Source organism: Cnephaeus nilssonii (genome assembly GCF_951640355.1).
Source record: "Cnephaeus nilssonii genome assembly, chromosome: 18".
In the NCBI taxonomy this organism is placed as follows: domain Eukaryota; kingdom Metazoa; phylum Chordata; class Mammalia; order Chiroptera; family Vespertilionidae; genus Cnephaeus; species Cnephaeus nilssonii.
In genome coordinates, this window is record NC_137089.1 from 3,826,862 (window position 1) to 3,847,931 (window position 21,070).

Genomic DNA, 21,070 nt, shown 5'->3' on the forward strand with positions numbered 1-21,070 from the left:
CCTGGGGCCTCGGAGTCCCTCTGAACCCCACTCCCAAGCAGCCTTGCTGAAATGCAGGTCTGGAAGCATCGGGAATTTCCATTAGTAACGATCAGTGGGAATGAAGCCATTGAGGGTTGGAGTGGGGGGGAGGCGGGGTGTCGCTGGGCTGGAGGGGACGGAGGGAAGGGGCAGGCGGGGATCCACCCACAAGTTAAGTGACTTTGCAGGCTGCGGGGCGAGGACGGATCGGGTTCTGCTCCTGGCCGTCGGCAGGCCCAGCCAACGCTGTACAGTCACAGCCCCACATCTGGCCGCTGGACGGGACTGGGAGCGACACCGGCCTGGGTTTCGGGTCTGTCTCCAAGAGAGCATCGCTTCCCCGCCAGTCTCAGGTCCCAGGTGACACCCGGCGGGAGCAGCCAGCAGGCCGCCGGCCAGAAACACATGGAAAAGGGTTTGTGGGCCCCCTGCTCCGCGGAACAAATCACTCCTCCACCTGGGCTCCTCCGGAGGGTGAAGTCAGCCTTTCCGGCTGGCAATCACACGGTCTGGTGAGCAGCCGAGTCTGCGGAGCCGTGTCCTCTGAAAAGACACGCAGGCAGGGGGCGCCCCAGCTTGGAATGCAGTGTCTCTAAATATGTGCTCATAAAGACATGCTCTATACATGTGTGTGATCATGTGCACATGTGCGTATCTACCTGTTTATCTTGTGTATTATCATCTATCATCTATTTGTCTATGTATCTATCATCATCATCTATCCATCTATGTATCAATCTATCATCTACCTATCATCTATCATCTATCTATTTATATATCTATCATCTATCATTTATCTATTTATCTGTTGCTTATCTAAACACTAGCATGAACGCCCATCATATGACCACAGAGCATTGCACCTACAAGGAACTCTAGGGTTGCACTTGCTCCAGGCCAGATTCCCGCCCCGCCACTCCAGCAACGCATTCTCCTTGAGCCACTGCCAGTCGCTGTGAGCTAAACTCAGCGTTTTCAGTCCCCTCCCAGGGGTGAGGACACAAGGCTATCTCATCGTGTCAACGTTTTAATCCACCAGAGAAATGCACATGCGAGCTTGGATATACCAATAAGAGACACGCTCACGTTTTAGGAGGAGGAAGGCTGTGGAGGGCTGAGAGTTGCACAGCCTGACTTTGAGGGAGGGGGACCTAGCACTGGGGTTGGGGTGAGAGAGCAATGAAGAGTGGCACCACTGGCAAAAAAAACAACACAATACAGTCCGATGATGGACAGCAGAGGTGAGGATGGACTTAGTCTCCTTGCCAAATACAATTAAGAAAGCAGCAGCAAGAAGTGGGAGTGACGAAGTAGGGAAGGGCAGTGGACGAGGAATTCAGTTCGACTCCCAGGTTCCCGGCTCTTCCTGGAGACGGGAGTGAGATCAGAGTGGCCTGTTTAGGGCGAATACTCTCTGTCCTTGTCGAGACTGGTGACCCCACGCCCTCCCCGTCCTCTGTAGACCCCGGCTGTCATCGGTAGTACCTCCTTGGACCTGGGTGAGGACGAAGCCATCGCAGCACGCGTCCCGGTCGCACGCACGGAGGCAGAAGAGGTGCGCCTCCGCCAGACTGGGCCCCGGGCCCGCGAACACGGCGGCGCTGTACATCCCGGAGAGCGCGTTCTGGAAACCGGTTCGTTCAAAGCTTTTCCGGCTTCTCGTGCTGAATTCTTGGCCTGGGGAAAAGGCAGAACAATTTTTTTAAATGTTTAAAACAATGCAGGGCTGACCAGGGTGTACTGGTCCGTGCTGCGATCCTCTCTGTGCCAGGAAAGGCCGGATGTGCCTGTGCAGGGAGGTGGCCCGGGAGCCCACAGACCAGGACAAACAGCCATGACACCGTGGCGGGCCTAAAGGCGGTGTGTGGAGAGCTGACGTTTGCTATTATTTTTTGTTTGTTTGTTTTTGTTGTTGTTAATCCTCACCTGAGGATATTTTTCCGTTGATTCTTAGAGAGTGGAAGGGAGCGGGGAGATAGAGAGAGAGAAACATCAATGTGAGAGAGACACATTGATTGGCTGTCTCCCACAGGTGCCCCGACCAGGGCTGGGGATAGAGCCTGCAACTGAGGTATGTGCTGTTGACCAAAATTGAACCCGGACCCTTCAGTCCATGGGCTGATGCTCTATCCACTGAGCCAAGTCGGCTAGGCCTGCTATTGTTTCTTAAAATATATTTTATTATTGATTTCAGAGAGGAATGGAGAGGGAGAGAGAGAGAGAGAAACATCAATGATGAGGGAGAATCATTGATCAGCTGCTTCCTGCATGCCCCACACTGAGGATGGAATCTGCAACCCGGGCACGTGCCCTTGACCGAAATTGAACCTGGGACCCTTCAGTCCCCAGGCCAACGCTCTATCCACTGAGCCAAACCAGCTAGGGCACCTGGATCAATTTCTTTATCAATCAACCATTCCGTCTGTGCTGTTTACAGCTGCACCCACAGTGCCTGCCACGTGGGTATCCTACTGCGGGTGCTCAGTGAGTCCTCCTGGGACACGCCAGTGCTGCAGGGACCCCATAAGGTCCAGTCCCAGACAGTGGAGCAGGGGTGGGAGGCCTTTAAGAGGCGGGGAGATCATGCCCTGAGGTCCCGGGTTCCACTGGATGCTCCCTCTTTCTTGACCTCATCCGTGAATGGGGGGATTGGGCCACACAGTCTCCAAGGAACCTTCGAGCACCATCTTCTGATTCTGAGAAACCCACAGCCACCCCTCCAGGTTCAAGGCTGCGGCCTTAGGTGGGTGCAGACAGAGGGTGGTTCCGAACCACACGTCAAGCTGTCCCGTCTTCCAGGTCACGCAAGCTCAGGCGTGCGAGTGGGTGTGCGTGCCACAGACTATGCCGGAGACGCTCCGAAATGTGTCCTCTCCCTGGGCTGGGACAGTGCATTCCCACTTTACAGAAGGTGGGGGTACAGTGCCGCTCCTGACCACAGCAGGGCTCTGCAGCCAGGCCCCGGTTACCCTCCCCCTCCTCCCCACCACCCCGCCACCCGGCAGGGCTGGCTCTCTGCCTTTGCTGCTTAAAAATAAAAATGTTTTAAAAAGTCAAACAAAACAAAACAAAAAAAGTAGTCTGCCCTTGGTTGGTTTGGCAGCAAGGAAACGTCACAATTTCCCTTGCAACTTCCCCCAAAGTCTAAACTTTCAGGAGAGGAGGAGGAGAAAAAATATAGCCAACACTTAACAAGAAATAGAACTGGGTTTTTAAAAACTGTGATACAAGGCCACGGATTAGTTTTAAACTGACTTTTCGGGAGGGGCTACTTGTTGTATTTTGTTTGTTTTCTTTTTAGCAATTGACCTCCCTGCTTTGCTATGTTTAAGATGAACAGTGAGTGTGATTGGGATAAACACTGGGCAGAAAGTCCGGTAACCCTAGCGGTGGATCAGAGACGCCCGAGCTCTCGGGGCGCCAGGCCCCCAGGGGAGCCCCATCTAGCAGGACGGAGGCAGCGGTGGGAGAAGGCCTGGAGACAGGAGACAAAGACGTGGTCCCTGCTGAGGAGCGAGGTCAGACGAGGCTCTGGGCCTGAGTGTGGCCCCGTCCCACGTGCAGGAAGCTGTCTGCAGCCCAGGTCTGAAGCTGCGAGCCAGGCCACCTGCCCTGAATTACGGACCGACCAGTATAGCACGCTGCCATCTTCATCCCACCCATCCCTGCTCGGGTCCCCGCGGCTGTCTCTGGTCCCCAGCCAGTAGCCGCGAGGCGGTCTGACCACTTCCCGGAGGGCAGAGATGAAAGGGACACGGGGGTGGGGGCGGGGGGAGTGAAGCTCCGTGGGTGGGAAGGCCCAGGCCAGGCAGCTGCAGGAGCCCGCAGCCCAGGTGCCCCCACATCACAGGCCGCCTCGGGGGCTGGGCGGGGCGCACAGTCTGGGCTCCGTGGGTTCTGCCCACAGCCTTTGCGTCCGCCCTGTGCTTCAGTTTCTCGCCCGGGAATGACTCCCAGTCCCCGCAGGCCTGTGCTGAGGATCAGACACGAGGGTGCGAGGGAAAACGACCTGTCGCCCTAGCCGGTTTGGCTTAGTGGGTAGAGTGTCGGTCCGTGGACTGAAGGGTCCCGGGTTCGATTCCGGTCAAGGGCACATAGCTCGGTTGCAGGCTCCTGGCCCTGGTCAGGAGTATGTGGGCGGCAACCAATCCATGTGTCTCTCTCACACGGGTGTTTGTCTCTTCCTCTCCCTTCCACTCTCTCTAAAACTCAGTGGAGAAAATGCCTCAGGTGAGGGTGAAAAGGGAGATGACATGGCAAGCCCTCAGCAGGTGCCTGTCAGATGCTCAGCCTGGACACGTCTGCCCAGGAAGCAAAGGAGCGAGGGAGGGGAGTGGGGCTCGGGCAGTGTGGGGGCAGTCTGGCCCCTGCCCCCCCCGCCCCCCCCCCTCCGAGTGCGCCTGCTGGAAAGCAGTCTGGGCCACCCATTGGCCACACTCACCCTTCTTCAGATACACGGCCACGGAGTCCTGGTCCCTGGGCGGGACCCTCACCTGGCACCTGAGACTTCCAAAGCCGGTGGCCTGGGCGTTCCCCGCCGCGCCCTGCTCCTGGAGGTGAAAGAGGCTGCATTATCGCCCCGTGCCAGCCGTTCCACAGACAGGTGTCAGAGCCCAACACAGCGAGGCACCCGCGGGCTGCATTTCCATGTTCTCCATTCTTCCCTCCCAGTCTATTGACGCAGACATGTGAGCAGTCAGCTGCAGCCCCGAGTGCCAGCTACAGACACAGGTCATTCCAGGGGAATTCCAGGGGCGGGACAGGTGGTTCTGTTGAGACTGGGGAGCTGGAAAGAGCTAACACTCAAGGGGGTCCCCTCCATGTGCCTCCAGCTGTCACTCATGAACGCACACTCCCACGGGAGCAAGGGGCATGGACGCAGGGCACGAAATGGCCCACTGCAGGTGACGTGGCAGAACTGCCAACCAATGTCCTCAGCCAATGCAAGGTGAAGCGTGGGCATCCACAGGACGGACTGGGGTGTGTCATTAAAAGAACAAGGTCGCCCGGCCAGTGAGGCTCAATGGTTCAGTATCGACCTATGAACCAGAAGGTCACGGTTTGATTCCCAGTCAGGGCACATGGCCAGGTTGTGGGCTCGATCCCCAGTGGGGGGCGTGCAGGAGGCAGCCAATCGATGATTCTCTCTCATCATTGATGTTTCTCTCTCCCTCTCCCTCTCTCTTCCTCTCAGAAATCAATAAAAATAGATTTTTTTAAAAAGAACAAGGTTAATTATTAAAGTACAGGGGAGAAAAATATGCATTATCAAATGTTAGCATGTAAACAAACAAAGATGCTTATAAACACAGGACGTTTCTGGACGGGTGCACAGGGGCTGGAGAGGGAAATGCCGTCTGCATGTGTGCGGAGGGCCGAGTGGTTAGGAGACGGGAGGGGGCTCCCCTGCACACCCTCCTGCCTCCCTCACCCATGGTAGCCATGGCATTGCCCACACTCTACCAGCTCTCGCCCACAGAAACAGCCGTTTCGCAGGGTCTAACGATGATTTGACTTTTCCCTTTGTAAGCCACGGCCATGCTTTACTTCCACAATGGAAAGGGATGCCAGGGTCTAGGACTCCGAGGGACAGAGGGCTCTGAACAGAGGGCCAGGGGCATGCAGTGCCCAGCCTGCCCGCTGGGTAAGCTGGTGGGGAACGGGGGGGGGGGTGCTCAGCACCGAAATTCTCTTCTGCCTCTCGGGTCCGGACACGCTGCTGCTCAGAGGAGCGCCCGTTGTGGCAGCTCCCTCACCAGCAGGCCTGTGCTGCCTCCGTTCCCCAAAGTCTCATCTCTCTGAAGACACGGGGGCAACAAGGAGCGGCCATGGACACTCATCCCGTCACCTCACCAGCCCGGCGTGGATCCCACCAGCGTGTGTCTGACAGACGGACAGACGAGAGGCTGAGAGGCCGCGTGGCGGCCAGGACTCACCTGACCAGACGCTGTGCAGGCGATGCTGTCACTTGCCCAAGCGTAGACGTCACAGGAGACGTCTGGCCCCACCATGGACACTGCGAGGAAGCTGCAGGCCTGGTCCGAGGCACAGCCTGCAAGCACCAGGGACCGTCAGCGCATGTCCCGCCCAGGTGATGCTGAGGACAGACCGACACCCTGCCCCAACACACACAAACACGCACACCACACACACACACACACACACACACACACACACACACTCACCTGCAGCATGGGACAACAACGACTATTCACCATGCTTGCAGGATTATGAAATAATCCTCATACAGACCCACGCTCAATAAATAAATGGCAGCTGTTATTACCCCTCTCAGGCCTCGCTGTTAAAATAGACAAATGTGGCCAAGCCAGCGTGGCTCAGGGGTTGAGTGTCAACCTCTGAACCAGGAGGTCACAGTTCGATTTCCGGGCAAGGCACATGCCTGGGTCATGGGCTTAATGCCCTGTGTGGGGTGTGCAGGAGGCAGCCGATCAATGATGTTCCTCTCTCATCAATGTTTCTATCTCTCTGGCCCTCTCCCTTCCTCTCTGAAATCAATAAAATTATATTTTAAAAATAAGTAAAATAAAACAGACGGAAGTGTCACCCAACCCAGACATGCAGTTCTAGAAGGAACTCGTGTCCCCTAACCTTTAGCGTCCCACTGCTCTTGGCACATAGTAGGTGCCCTATCAGCTCTTCAGGGAAATGATGCGTTAAATGCACCTCGGGGGGGATCAACGGACTCCAGAGCGTTGAGGCTGAAGTGTATGTTTTCACGCTAGTTTCAGCGGTTCCGTTCGACTTGTCTTGCGAGAGCAGGTTTGCACACCATTCATTCCCCAGGTGCCCCCATGCCCGCCCCTCACCTGCCAGGCACTGCGCCAGGGGGGACTCAGAGCCAGGCACTTGGGACCTGACTCCCGCGGCAACCTCGGCGTCGAAGACCACCTTCGATTCCGGAACCTTCTCGAATTTCTGCATCACTGAAAGGAAATTCGCAATGTCTGAAGTCGGACTCTGAAGGGTGGAAGCCAAAAAGAGCGCTGGCCGAGCGGTCACCTCGCTGCCCCGGCCCTGGGCCACGGGCATGCTCCAGGGAGAGGGTTCCCTCGGAGGTGGTCCCACACGCGGCCTCCTCCGGAGCACCGAGAGCTCAAACTTAGGTCTCAGGTCCCTCCTCATTGTCGGGAAGGAAGGAGAAAAGCGAGCAAATGGAGTTTACGTTCGTCCTTACCACTCATTTTTTTCTCATCGACAGATTGTCTCTCAGCGGGGTTCCCTACCTTCCCTTTGAGTCCTGATCTCACAGTTCCTTGTTGGACGTTTTCTTTCCGTAACACAACTTCACTTCTTCCCGGAAAGAGGCAGGTGGTTTGTGAAAGACGGTGGGCACGTGTGCCTAGGGCACATGTGAATCTGAAAGCCTGGCACGGGGCTCGGGCGCCTTCCCGATGGTGCTGGTTTGAAGGCGCGTCACACCTGCGCTCCGAGCGGCCGGCACACAGCGGGGCTCGGGTCTGCGCTCCGGGGACCAGACGAGGGAGGAAAAGGCTCCGGGCCTTGGAGCTCAGCCTTCGCCAAGTGAGAAACCACGCGGCGACTCGCCAGGAACGGGCCTCCCGTTACAAGGCGTCGTGGTTTCCCAAGAAAACAAGGCCTGCGGTGCAGGGCGCAGCGTGGGGCGGGGGAGAGCAGACCGAGCACCTGCTTGGGAAGCGATGCAGCTCAACTCCATGCCCTTTGCTTCTTCACGAGGACAAGAGCCTCAAAAATGAGACTGCGGTGTCCCTTCCAACGAGAAAGCTCCCCTCGAGGCAAGCAAAGGGGATGTGAGAGAAGGCACACAGACATCCCGGGGGGCTGGGGGGCGGGGGCACGGGCGGCTCCTGCACATGGAAACCCCCTGCAGACCGGAGGGGACGCCTAAGCTCCGGGCTCTGCCTACAGAACCACGTCACAACGGGGAGGATCAGCCTGGAGGCTCTTCCTAAGCTGTCCCCCAGGGAGGTGGCATTGAACTTGGCGAAGCTGAGCTGCTCCTGATGGCAGCTGCTGGTAAGTGTACCAAGCTGCCCTTTCTGCCCCCAGGAACACAGGGCAGAATAAATAAGAGACGCTTTACAAAGTGCACGTTGCGATCCGCGGACACGAGGCAAAGAGGGCTGCGGGTCAGATGCAAGCCCTTAGGTGAGGGTCCCGGGTGGCCGGGAACCCCCAGGGCCCGGGTGTGCAGGGCGGCAAGGGCCCACCCTCCTGATCGCTTCAGCCTCCCAGGATCGTGGGAAACAGTGACTTTCGTTGGATTCGCCATGTAGCCTCGGGGCCACTGCACACAGCTCCTGGGACTGGGGGGGGGGGGGGGGGGGCATGTTGCTGGAGAAGGAAATGATGGTTCTGAGCCTTAGAAAATGAAATTTCCGCGCTTGAGTTTTCCCAGGTGTGTTTTGTTATCAGCTGCAGCAACTTTGCAGGAGAGCTGGCTGGCTGTGTGTGCAAGCGTGCGCGCCTGCATGTACTGTGTGTGCATGTGCAGGCGTGTTTAATATGGAGGCAGAGCAATCCGGGTAGAAGCAGATTGTGTAACGGAAAGAACGGTTTGAGAGGGAGGCGCGCGCCAGTTCAATTTGCTGAAGAGACGCCACTGAAACACGCGTTGCCTCACTTTTTTCAACGAAACGACTGGGGGCACTATTTCAACCCCTTGCCCACCGCCCTGCGAGGTTCCCACGTGATGGCCTACATCATGCCTGGCACGGGAGCTGGCACACAGTGAGCGCATGCATGTCCTCGCTCTCCTTGCACAGACACTTACGTGACCGGTGGCCAGGGCTTGCGCCCAGGTGTGCCAAGGGAAGCCACGGCCTCAAGCAGCAGAAGGGCCCCCAGAAAGGTGGGGCTCAGGGTGAAGACAGAGGGGGGAGGATGAAGGGACCTTGCAGGCTGTCTCAGCTGCTCCCTGCGTCACAGATGAGGAAACCAGGCAACTAGCGCTGAGCCTGCTCATCATCCTGAGAGACTGACTGCCTGTGGTCGGCACGTCATCGCTAACGCACCCAGCTCGCCCACCCAGCAGCCTTGCCACCCCCATTGGCAAGGGCTCCCCCGGGATTGAACTAGTTCTGACCCCACGCCCATCACACCGAGCATCGTGGACCTCTGCCAGCTCCCAGGCTCTCCCACCCATCATCTCCCGGAGGGCCTGTGCCTGGCCCAGGGGACCGCTCCGGGAATGTTTGTCGTCTTCAAAGGGTGGCGTGACCTTCACCGTGTCTCAGGAGGCAGGCAGGAGGCCACTGTGGGGACTGAGGACCAGAGACATTGAGCAACTTGCCCTGGGTCACCCAGCGAGGAAATCATGGAACCGGGCCTGGCCCTCAAGTCTTCCCCACCACATCCCCCGGAGGGAGGAATGCGGACCAGCTCTTTGGAGGCAAGCTGCCCACAGAACAACCAAGGAAGCTTCGCAGGTGAATGCTCACAGTTCATTTCTCCTCAGTCACAGGTGTCTAGGGGTGAGGTTTCATGGTGCCTAAAACTTACTTTCCAGAGAGTAAAGATACAAGGCAGAGAACAAAAGATTGTCGGATCTAAGTGCGGGGCATTTGTTCATCTCACTACTGGTCTTCCAGCTTGGACACAGATTAAAAAATTTCGTTGGCAAACAGTTGGAGACAAATACGTGTCTCTCCCCGTCTAGAGAGCCCTGGAGAGCTCCCCCCGCCCCAGCACCGCGCTGTTTAAGGGCCGCACATACTCAGACACTGGGAGTCCGTGAGCGGGGCCTCCGATTCAGACCACAGCAGCCTCTGCCCCTCGGCGTCCACACAGAAGGCCTTCCCGCTGTCCCCGTCCCTCTGGTTGGCGCGGTACCCGCCGTCCCGGTCACACTGCAGGCCGGCCTCGTTCCTCTGACAGTCAGTGACGCCTGCAACCGGGAGACGGACACAATGCTGGACGGTCGATGGCGTGCCTCTGGGGTCTCCTCCCCCCAGATCCCAGGCTCCCAATCACTGATCACAGCCACGTCACACATCTGAGCCACACACCCTCTAGCTCAAGCATGTCAAACTCGCGGCCGACGGGCCACATACCTTGTTTAAATAAAGGAGGCATGCGGCCGGCCGGCCGACCGCGAGTTTGACATGTTTGCCTGGATCATCACTCCTCAGTGGCTCCGCCCTGACCCAAATATGATGCCCAGGCTCTCTGCTGGGCCACTAGACCCTTGAGGCCTGGCTTCTGCACATGGGCCCTGAGCTCCCTCGATCTCTGCCCTCATCCCCGGGCATGCACGCACCACCTTCGGCCGTGCCATTTGCTCACACCCAGGCCCTGCTCTGCTGGTTCTTCTCCTGGTGCTCAGCTCTCCCCGTCTTCAGTGAGTTCACTCCTCACAGCTCATTAGCTTTCAAGTCAATCCTCACCCCGCCCCCCCAACAGGGGCAGCCCCTACCCCCTGACGTCCCACGGTTACACACTCCCCTATCACCGTTATTCCTCCCGTGGGTCCATGTGAATGGATCGTTGACCACTGTCTGCCTCCCACTCAGTCGACGCTCCAAGAGGGCAGGGACCTGACCTGGTTTTGCTCCCTTTGCACCCCAGCGTCTCCCCCACTGTGACATTGTGATTTCTAATTACAAAATAGGTATATGCATCGCCCTGGCCAGTGTTCCTCAGTGGTTAGAGCATCAGCCGGCACACCCAGGGGTCTCAGATTCGATTCTCCGTCAAGGGCACGTACCTGGGTTGCAGGTTGCAACCCCACCCCTGGTCTGTATGCGTGCAGGAGGCAACCAATTGATGTGTCTCTCTCACATCGATGTTTCTCTCTCTCTCTCTCTCTCTCTCTCTCTCTCTCTCTCTCTCTCTCTCTCTCTCCCCTCCTGTTGCCTCCCTTCCACTCCTGCTATTTTGGTAGCACCCCCTCATTAACAAGGGCCAGTACATGACGCTGACCCCCTTGTAAGAGAGCGTCCCTCCAGCGGTGACAGCACGGGAGGTCGCCCTCAACCACAGTGGATGCGTCAGCGTGTGCACAAGGAGGGCAATGTCGGGGACTCCCTCTCCTGGGGAAGACTCCTCCAGAGGAATGGCCGCCCCCAACTAGGAAATCCCTCCTGCCTCCTGGAATTCCCACTGCTCTTCTGCTCAAGGAAACTGCCTTGGTCAGAGAAGGTGACTTGACCTCTTTCAGTTAATTACTTTCAAATTCTGTCACTAGATTTTTTTATTTTTATTTCAGAGAGAAAAGGAGAAGGAGAGAGAGAGAGAGAGAGAGAGAGAGAGAGAGAGAGAGAGAGAGAGAGAGAGAGAAACATCAATGATGAGGGAGAATCATTGATCGGCTGCCTCCTGCATGTCCCACACTGGGGATAGAGCCCACAACCCAGGCATGTGCCCTGACCAGGAATCGAACCCTGACCTTCTGGGTCATAGGTCGATGCTCAACCACTGAGCCACGCTGGCTGGGCACATTATTCAGATTTTAAGCCAATTGTTGACACAATTTCAGGCTATGAGTCCTTACCCGGGGAAACCCAATGACGCCCACGTGACTGTTAAGTGGGCCACATGAAATCACGTGAGCTACGGGAAGGCCATGCGTACACAGTGTCCTGACCTACGTACAAGGGAAAGGACATGAACCACACAGTGGCAAAGCCTGCAGGTGGAAAGAGTCTTCCGCCTGCCAATCTGATAAGTTTCGGAATCAGTACCGAGATCAAAGGCCAGACTTTGGCTAAATGACTTCTCTGAGTCTTAACCTTCCGATCGGTAAAAGTTCGGCTTATCATGTTGACCCAGAAGGGGAACTGGGGGGACTCAATGAGACGGCACAGGTAAGACGCCTGGCCTCGGTCGTGGTGGGGTACAACCATTCTAAGATGGTGGCCTCTTTGATGATTGCATTGTGTACCCAAGGGTTGTCAGGGGTGGGCAGTTCTGTCCCCATCAGATACTCCTGGCAATGTCTGGCGACGTGTCTGGTTGTCACCACTTGGTGGGGCGGGGCCTGCTGCTGACCTCTAATGGGAAAGGGCCGGTGTCCTCCTCCACACGTGGGACAGCCCCCACACGAAGCAGTATCCGCCTCCAATTGCCACGCGCCAAGGCGAAGACACCCCGCTGTGTCCCCACTGCCCCCCACGCTTCTGTGTCCGAGCGAGACCCTCAGAACTCACAGTGAGAGCGACTGAAGGCTCCGGCGGAAACGGTGGTTCTGCCCGCAGGACACGGGGCGCAGGCCACGCTCCCGGCCTGTTCCTGGTAGAATCCCGCAGGACAGGGCACACACCGCTCGTCCTGGAAATGGCTTCCTTCGGGACACTTCACTGCAAAGATAAGCAGGGACGTGTGTTCACGGTAAGAACTTGAGGCAGTTCTGAGCTCACAGCACGCAGGGTGTGCGTGTGAAATCCCCAGCCGGTGCGGGGCTCATTCACTGAACAACGGGCATGGCAGACCTGCCGTGTGCTGGGCTCTAAGAGCCAGGATACGCTGTGAAGAAGGGAGACAGCGCCTGCTCCCCAGGAGGCAACAGGCTGGCAGATGAGAGGGCGTCGGACCAGAATTTCAGAGAGGGGAGAGAAGGAAGCAGGGAGGGAGGAGGGCAGGCTAGCGAGCCAGGCCCCTCTGAGAGGTGACACTTGTGGCTTCAGTGATGAGAAGTGCCCCAGGCAAAGATCGAGGAGGACGGATTCTAGGCAAGTGCAAACATCCTGAGGCAGTGATGAGTTTGGATCAGTCAAGGAGTGGAAAGAGAAAAGCCACACAGACCTAGCCATTTTGGCTCAGCGGATAGAGTGTCGGCCTGCGGACCAAAGGACCCCGGGTTCGATTCGGGTCAAGGGCATGCACCTTGGTTGCAGGCTCCTCCCCAGCCCTGGTCAGGCCTGGTGCAGGAGGCAACTGATCAATGTGTTTCTCTCACATCGATGTTTCTCTCTGTCTTTCCCTCTCTTTTCCACTCCCAGTAAAAATCAATGGAATACCCTTGGGTGAAGATTAACAGAGAGAGAGAGAGAAAGAGAGAGAGAGAAAGAGAGAGAGAGAGAGAGAGAGAGAGAGAGAGAGAGAGAGAGAGAAGCCAAACAAAGCAAAGGAAGCTACTGAGATCAAGCTTAGTGGGTGAAGGGAAGAGGTGATACTGGAGAACCACCTGGAAGATGAATTCCAACCATCAGTCGCCATGGCAACAGTTCCCACAGTTAAGGACAGGCTGGACATGCACAGAGTAGGGGCACTAACATTGGGGTCGGCAGACTGGGTCAAGTTCCTCTCCCCACAACACTTGCATGACTTTGGACTTGAGCCCCATTCTCTGCAAACCAAAGCCTTTCCTGCACCCACCGAGGCAACCAACTTCCTTTGACCAAGTAGCAAGCGCAGACATGCGTGCGGGGCGTGCTAGAGCGAAGCCAGCGTTGCCCTAGCAACTCCTATCTCTAGAGCATGCTCACCACCGGCGTTTCTGAGTCAATCAGAAACCCAGACACCTGGAAACTGAGCGGTGCGCTTTCCGGCGGCCTCGCTCGAGAACGGGGTTTCAGTATGCCTATGAGTCAGGCTGTTGATCATCTCTAGTGTTTTAACCCCGGAGCTGGGACTGTTTTTTCCAAGTGGTCTCCAAAGCCATGGCTAAAGGAAAACAAAAACTTCCCGCCAGCCCCAGCTGCCCACCCCACATCTTAGATTGGTGATTGGCGGGGTGGGGGGGGGGGGCACACGGATGCCACAGGAAGGGCAGCGGCACAGACCTGGGCTGGAGGGCACGCCTGCTTGGCAAGTGCCGCCTCTGGACCGTGCTCGGGACAAGCACGTGTCTTTCTCTCCATCGCCGACGGCCACAGTCTCATCCGCCCAGAGGAACCCTGTGTCAGTCACGCCGAGAGGTGACCCTGGCACTACCCAGGGTGTCGGAGAGGACTGGCTGGCCCAAGGTCACACAGGGGTCAGAAGCACAGCTTGCCAGTGTGTGAGTCAGAAAGAGACCATGCCCGGGGGATCGCCATCCTCCCCTGGCAGGTGGGTCCCCTCCAAGACCCTTGAGTCCACGGCACCAACAGGGAGTCATCCTTCAGGTACTCCCTGCTCCTCTGACTATACCTTGGCCACCTTTTCTTATAGGTCTATTCCCAGCCGGAAAATCACCAGAAAACCCCTGTGGCCTCCATCCCGTCCCCCATGAAACGAGACCGTGTGGCCTCGTTGAGTTTGCACGTTTCTCGAGCTTTTGGTCATGCCCACGCGGCCCCATAGTCACACAATGACAGCCAGGATCTGTGAGGAAGCGGAATGGGCCTTCTCCCTTAGCCTGCGCGCGCAACGCCAGGCCTAGCCCTGTCACTTTCCCACTTAAAATTCTTTCATGTTGCCCGCCCCCCCCCCCCCCCACACACACACACACCAGTCTAAGCCCCTTGGCTGGGCCATAAGGCCTCTCCCACTCTCTCGCTGCCTATCTCTACAGCCCCATTAGCCGGGCGCACTGTCCCCACAAAGCCACCCCACTTCACACGCCCCCCTGCTCTTGCGCTATCCCAGCGTCCAAGGGGAAGGGGGACTTCAATCCTCGGGGTGCTTCCTTCTGTCCTGTCATCTGAGCCTCTAGTGTCAGCTGCTACCCAATGGGTGGTGACTGCCCACGCACAGCGGGGGATTGAAAGACTTTTGAATAAAGAAAGATTCACCCAGTCGGCGTGGCTCAGGGGTTGAGCCTCAACTTATGAACCAGGAGGTAATGGTTCGATTCCCTGTCAGAGCACATGCCCGGGTTGCGGGCTCGATCCGCAGTGTGGTGCGTGCAGGAAGCAGCCCATTGATGATTCTCTCTCATCATTGATGTTTCTACCTCTCTCTCCCTCTCCCTTCCTCTCTGAAATCAGTAAAAATATTTCTTTTTTTTTTTTTAAAGAAAGAAATGAAAGATTCTGTACGTGCACCCTCCCCGAGCGCCAGGGGCCTTTCCCGCAGCCTCGCCTAGCTCAGTAGCAACAGTCCAGGGAGAGGGTGGACCTACCGCACCCCAGTGGGTCCTGACCGGCGCTGCTGGGGGCCGAGACTGGGTGGAATCCTTCCAAGCACCCATAGCGGGTCCTGGGCGAGGGGCCCACGCTGTCCCCCAGGAGGAAGCGGAGGGCCGTGTCTGCGGGGAACGTCTTGGCATCCAGATGCAGCTGGAACCCGCCGCTTTGGATCAGATCCGCGAAGCGCCCGGCGAGGCCCTTGCCCAAGGCTTCCTCTGTAAGACACGGGCGGAGCGGGAGTCACCTCGCGGCGCTCTGCCGGGGCCGGGGAGGATGCGGGGCAGAGCCCCCAGACAGCCACGCCGAGAGGAGACCCAGGCACTACCTAGTGTTTCACAGTAAAGGGAGAAACGGGCCCAGAGAGGAGGGCTGGCTGGCCGGCCAAGGTCACACAGGGGTCAGAAGCCCAGGGAGCCCTCCAGCCCCGGTCTGTGGCGCTGCCCTCCTTGTGGCGCCCACGCGACCCCCTCCCTGCCGCGCCGGGACAGGACACCATGACTGCAGTCGCCGATCTAAGGTGCCCTGTCTGGATAAGCACCGTTTGGCAAGCCACCACCTCTGAGCCTCAGTTTCCCCATCTGCAATATGGATGCGCCTCTCTCGCAGGCGGTGAGGATTCGGAGAGAGAGTGTGCGATGGGGCCACGGCAGCGAAGGCAGAGCCTGCAGGGGGCAATGAGCCTCCCCCTCCGTGCACACCGAGAGGCCCCCTCTGGGGAAGGGAGTGCTTCCTGGAGGTAGAGGAGCCCCCACCTGGGGCCGGGCGGACCCCAGCATGCGAGGAGCGCTTGCCTCCAACAGGCTGTGCAGAGCCAGCGCGGCCGGAAACGGCAGTCAGCTCACTGACGCTGGGGATGATCGCCCCACCTTTTGCGGCTCCCAGCACAGCCCCATTATCCAGGCTCTTCCCAGAGGGAGACAAAGGGACCCCTCATTCACGATGCTGGGGGTTCATTGCCACGAGGACGGCAGAATGGCAGAGATGCCGTCTCCCTTCTGGTTATACCCTGGCCACCTTTTCCAGAAGTTTCCTCTCATAGGACAGAGGTCGTGTCCAGCCAGTCCGGACCCTCGGGCTATCACACAGTCTCCTCTGCGTCTCCTCACTTTCTACCCCCACGACCCATCCTGACTGTCCCCGCCTGTTCTAGAAACACAGTCACGGGTCTACATAGTGTGAGTGGTCTGAGATGTTTTGTCATTTGGAGAGGACAGGAGGTGAACTATAAACCAACAGAGGTTTATAATTCCACCTTCTCACCCTTTTCACACCTATAGCCCCTCTCTCTGCCCAGAAAGTCCAGTGGAGAATTAGAAAATGTTCACAGAAACAGAACCAGGTGAGATTATTGAACGCTAGTAAGCCATTGATCAGAAATGGATTGGTTTTTACACACTGTTTGATACTTAGCTCCTCCCGGGGGCAGGGCTGATAATCCTCACCAGAGACCCACAGGGAGGGATTACAGCTCCACCGGCTCCACTTGACAGAGGAGGAGACTGAGACTCGGAGACTCTGCATAGCTCCTCCGAGGCAGGGAAACATACCCACGTCCCGCAGATCGGGGAGAGAGGCCGGGGGGACGTCCTCGAGCCGCAATTTCCACGTGACATTCACTCCCAAACGCTCCTGGGTCAGACACTCCACCCGCACCGCCGAGTCGTCACAGACAGGAACGGAAACAGGGGTCCCGAGAGTCTTCACCTACGGAGACAGGTGCCTTCCGTTCAAGAACACAGAGCAGGGAGCCAGCTTTCTTTTTTTTTTTTTTTTAATACATTTTAATTGTTTTCAGAGAGGAAGAGAGAGGGAGAGAGAGATAGAAACATCAATGATGAGAGAGGACCATTCACTGGCTGCCTCCTGCACGCCCCCTACTGGGGACCGAACCTGCAACCTGGGCATGTGGCCTGACTGGGAATCGAACCACGATGCTCAACCACTGAGCTGTGCCGGCTGGGCGGGCGGGAGCTGGCTCGTGGAGCCCACAGCAGGCCCAGCCTGGCTTCCCCTTCCAACCTGAGCATCGGTGACTGCGGGGCAGGGTGGGTGGATGGATGGTGAGGGGCCTGTTTGGCCCAAGGACAGTGCCGGGCACGGTCCGGGTTCCACACCAGCTCCCATCACACTCTTTCAAAGGGTAACAGCCCAAGAGCTTCCATATCCCCCAGGGGACGTTAGTCCATCAAAGCGCGGGTGCCCAGAGGTGACAGGAGCTCGGGCACCTGGGGGCCAGTTCTGTGGGGGCAGCCTGTGCTCAGGACGCCGTCAACATGACCTGCCACGCCACAGACTGGCACCAAGCATGCACCCTGGGCCACGTCCCTCCCTATGCCAGGATGAGGGTGACAGTGGCTGTGGGTGTTCACGCAGGTGTCATTGGGTAAAGAACTGCTACGTGCCGGTCATTTATCCAGTGACGAGATGGGTTTGGATTCCGCCTCTGCTGCTACCTAACCAGCCTTTGCCGACGTACTTTCTCAGTCTGAGCTTCGGTCTGCCCACTGGTGAAATTATCGAGTGTCAAACTTCAGGTTCACCGGAGGCTCTCTGACCCCAGGACCCCGAGCTCCGCCCCCGCCCCGCCCGCCTTGGGGAAGGCAGCACGCACCGGGACCTGGCAGAAGCCGCGGGCTGTGAGCTCGTCCAAGATGAAGGCCTGGAAGGCCAGCAGCAGGCCCGCGTAGTCGGCGCTGCACATCTTGCCCGGCGGGAGCCGGAGCTGGAACTGGGCTCCGGTCTGCAGGGTCTGCCACAGCTGGGGCCCTGCAGGGACATGTCGGGGTCAGCAGACGCAGCAGACAGGAAGATCCCTTCCTGGCCTTTGATTTTTTTCCTCTGCAAATCTAACCCTCCTGCATGCAGTCTGGAGCACGCAAGCGCTGCCGTCTGCACAGTCCTCCTCGGAGTCTGCATGCGTCCTGGCGTGACGGATCGCCTCCGCAGGCACTGAGCCCCTCCCCGCCAGCGGTCCTGCCCCAGCCTCTCCACCCGCTGCCCCACGCCCTGGGCCTGGACAATCCTCCTGGCAAAGCGCCCGCGCTATCTTGCATTCGAACAGGGCAACTCCATTGGCTTTGCCGGTGGAGAGCAGACTCCGCAGCATGAAACGCATGCTCTCAGGTGGCTCAGTGCCCACCCTGCACATCTGGACACAGCAGCCCTACGTTCCACGTCCGGAGTCCGAGACCCACCCCTCCCTTCTCCCACATCCCTCGCTCCCGGCCAGCCTGGCCTGGGTTTCAGCTGGGGCCCTTTTGTCGGAGTCAGGTGGGCGATCCACTTGTGTATCAACGTCACGTTTTGAACTTTTTCTGGAGAGCACTCTCTATCCCAGGATGCTTTGCAACGAACACCGTCCGTTGACACTCAGCCAGCCCCCCCAGAGCCTGTGACAGTCTGAGGTTTGGGGTCTCTATCCTAGACACCCTTTCCACAGCCCCAGTGGACCCCGTGCCAGGCCCCGGCGTCCGCCCCTGCCCTGCCGGGCTGGGTACCCACACCAGCCTTTGTCAAGGCCGCGGTGGTCAGAGCCCGGTGCCGTCTCACAGACGGGTGCGTGTGAAAGTGGGTCCAGCGGGCGGGCATATTCAAAGAGGGCACAGGCCCACAGCTCTGCCAGGCGTAGAGGGATCCTGGGGGACAGGCTGGTGCGGAAGGTCCTACTCGGGCCGGCAAGCAGCTGTGAGCCTGTCCCACCATAGCGACTGATACGGCCATGGAGCCCCCACCTGCTGGACAGTCCTCCCCCCAACACATCCCCGCAGAGCCTGAGGTGAGGGACATGCTCCAGGGAGCAGACAGCTCCAGAGAAGCTGCAAAGGGGTCCGGGAAGCACGTGGGCTCCTTCTAGAGACGCCCCACGGGCCCCTCTCCTGCTCCGGACCGGATGCCCCCGGCTCACAGGGAAAGGCCGTGCAGGCAGGGGAAGTGCGAGGGGCGGGGCGCAGGGCAGACACCCCCGCGGTCACTCACGCTGGCAGGCCCGGGGCTGGGGCGGCTGCGACAGCCAGCGTCTCCTCTCCACGCTGCACTCCAGCGGCCCCGGCGGGAAGGCGCTCCGGTAGCCCTGGCGACACAGCAGCTGGCACCGCTGGACGGCGGCCCCGCCCGGGCCCGAGGCCGGCTCACACAGGACCACTCCCCCGGCCACGTCCGACGCGTTGAACGGCAGCGGGCACTGCGGGCCTGGGAGCAGGAGAGAGGCCGCTGGGGGCATCTGCCCAGCACTAGGGGCTGGCGCTCCTGCCTCCCTCCCCCTCTTCCCTGCCTGCGGGTGTGGGGGCCCCTGGGACCTGGCCTGGGCTGGCCGCCGCCCTCCCCACTCCTCTTGGATGAGCCCGTCTCTCAGTTGTACCAGATGCTTGAGCACAGAGGACGCTGCTATCTTCACCTCCAGCTTCTTCCATCTCTCAACCCAGCTGCCCGCGGGTCCTCTCCACCCCTAAGCCAGCCGCCATAACTCACTGCTGCCAACCAGTGATTCTCTCTCACCAGTGATGTTCCTACCTCTCCTCCTCCTCCCTTCCTCTCTAACATCAAAAACGATATATACGTAATAAAAAAATCCCAGCCCCGATGGCTCAGTGGTTGAGCACCAGCCTATGAACCAGGAGGTCCCAGCTGGATTCTGGTCAGGGCATATGCCTGGGTTGCAGGCTCCATTCCCAGTGTGGGACCTGCGGGAGGCAGCTGATCAATGGCTCTTGCTCATCATTGATGTTTCTATCTCTCTCTCCTCCTCCCTTCCCTCTCTGAAATCAATAAAGATACATTAAAAATAAATAACTGAGTAAAATAGCTCCTGCTGCCCACCCACGCCTGTTCGTGCTTCAGTACCCAGAGCGTAATGCGTGGGACCTCCGTCCCCAGCTGTCCCAGGCGGGCATCCCGGTCGGCCCCACCTCCTCTGCCCTCGTGCCAGCGGAGGCCGTGGCTCACGCCTCCTCACCTGCTCTGCATGTCACTGCACGCCCGTCTTCCCTGAACTGCTAGGGAAGCCTCCCCACCAGGTGCCCTGCCCGGGGCCTCAGGCCTAGGCCTCCGCTCACACATCCAGCCGGTCCCCACAGCCGGCAAAGCTGTGGCGAAGCTGGACACCCACTCTCAGCCCCTGGGTGCCCGCTGACCCGGCGCTCTCGCTCTCTCTCTCTCTCTCTCTCTCTCTCTCTCTCTCTCTCTTTCCCCCCTCTCATGTCTCCGCCCCCTCGGCTTCCAGGCAGGGCCGCCTTTCCCTGGACGTGCCCTTCCCTCCGTCTGCCTATCTGCCTAGAAGATTCCTTTTGACCCTCAATGAGCAGCCCAGCTCCTCTAGCTTTCCAGCACCTTCCATGGCTCTCCCAGGCCTTCTTGGGTCTCCTTTCCCCAAGCTCTTGGCCAACTGGTGCAGCCCTGCGTGTTACCAGTTAGCCAAGAGTCCAATCACCAGCCACATCGAGCCCCGGGAGGAAAGAACAGACCACAGCGCAGGGCTGACCGCGAACCGGGAGATGGAGAGCCGGAGAGGTCAGGGGCCACGCCCGAGGCCACCCAGCAGGGAAGTGGAGAGCTGCCCTTCAGGTCTGCCTGCCTGGCGGCTCCCACGTGGGAGCTTTCTCCACCACAGGGGCAGGAGGTCAGCAAGAAGAGCCTGGGGGCTCCTGTTACTGCGGCGGCTCCACAGATAGAAGGTAAGCCCCCGATCATGACATCATCTGTGGGAATCTGTTTCGGTGTTCTGATATATATCCGTATGATATGTATTTCCACATTGGATGTCCAAACAATTTCCAAAACTAGAAATAAGAATGAGCAAGTCGACACCTGCGGGGACCCCTGCGGCTCCGGCTAGATGGACTCCTCCCCACGGGGAAGCTGCCCTCGGCCTCCCCTCAGGATGGGAGACCGAGACCCGGACGCCCCAGCAGCCGGCGGGTTCTGGTGCCAGCTCTTCTGCTGGGCCTCAGCACCAGGGCTGCGCGTTGGCAGGGAGGAGACACCAGTTTCCAGCTCACGGGAATCAGTGGCCACCACGTCCTCAGGCCCTGCCCGCCCCTCCCCCACTGTCCCTGTTCTTT

At 58.5% G+C, this 21,070-nt stretch overlaps 1 protein-coding gene across 1 annotated transcript in view; it reads right to left on the reverse strand.

Moving 5' to 3' along the window:
* TG (thyroglobulin) overlaps nucleotides 1-21,070 on the reverse strand; it is a gene marked incomplete at its 5' end in the record, with an annotated part of 161,903 nt that overhangs the window by 115,091 nt on the left and 25,742 nt on the right. The window contains 10 exons of the mRNA XM_079796113.1: nucleotides 1,507-1,698; nucleotides 4,463-4,571; nucleotides 5,958-6,073; nucleotides 6,852-6,968; nucleotides 9,740-9,910; nucleotides 12,171-12,320; nucleotides 15,008-15,229; nucleotides 16,562-16,718; nucleotides 17,626-17,780; nucleotides 18,990-19,202. Of these exons, the coding sequence (XP_079652239.1) occupies nucleotides 1,507-1,698; nucleotides 4,463-4,571; nucleotides 5,958-6,073; nucleotides 6,852-6,968; nucleotides 9,740-9,910; nucleotides 12,171-12,320; nucleotides 15,008-15,229; nucleotides 16,562-16,718; nucleotides 17,626-17,780; nucleotides 18,990-19,202 (1,602 nt within the window). The remainder of the gene's footprint in view (nucleotides 1-1,506; nucleotides 1,699-4,462; nucleotides 4,572-5,957; nucleotides 6,074-6,851; nucleotides 6,969-9,739; nucleotides 9,911-12,170; nucleotides 12,321-15,007; nucleotides 15,230-16,561; nucleotides 16,719-17,625; nucleotides 17,781-18,989; nucleotides 19,203-21,070) is intronic.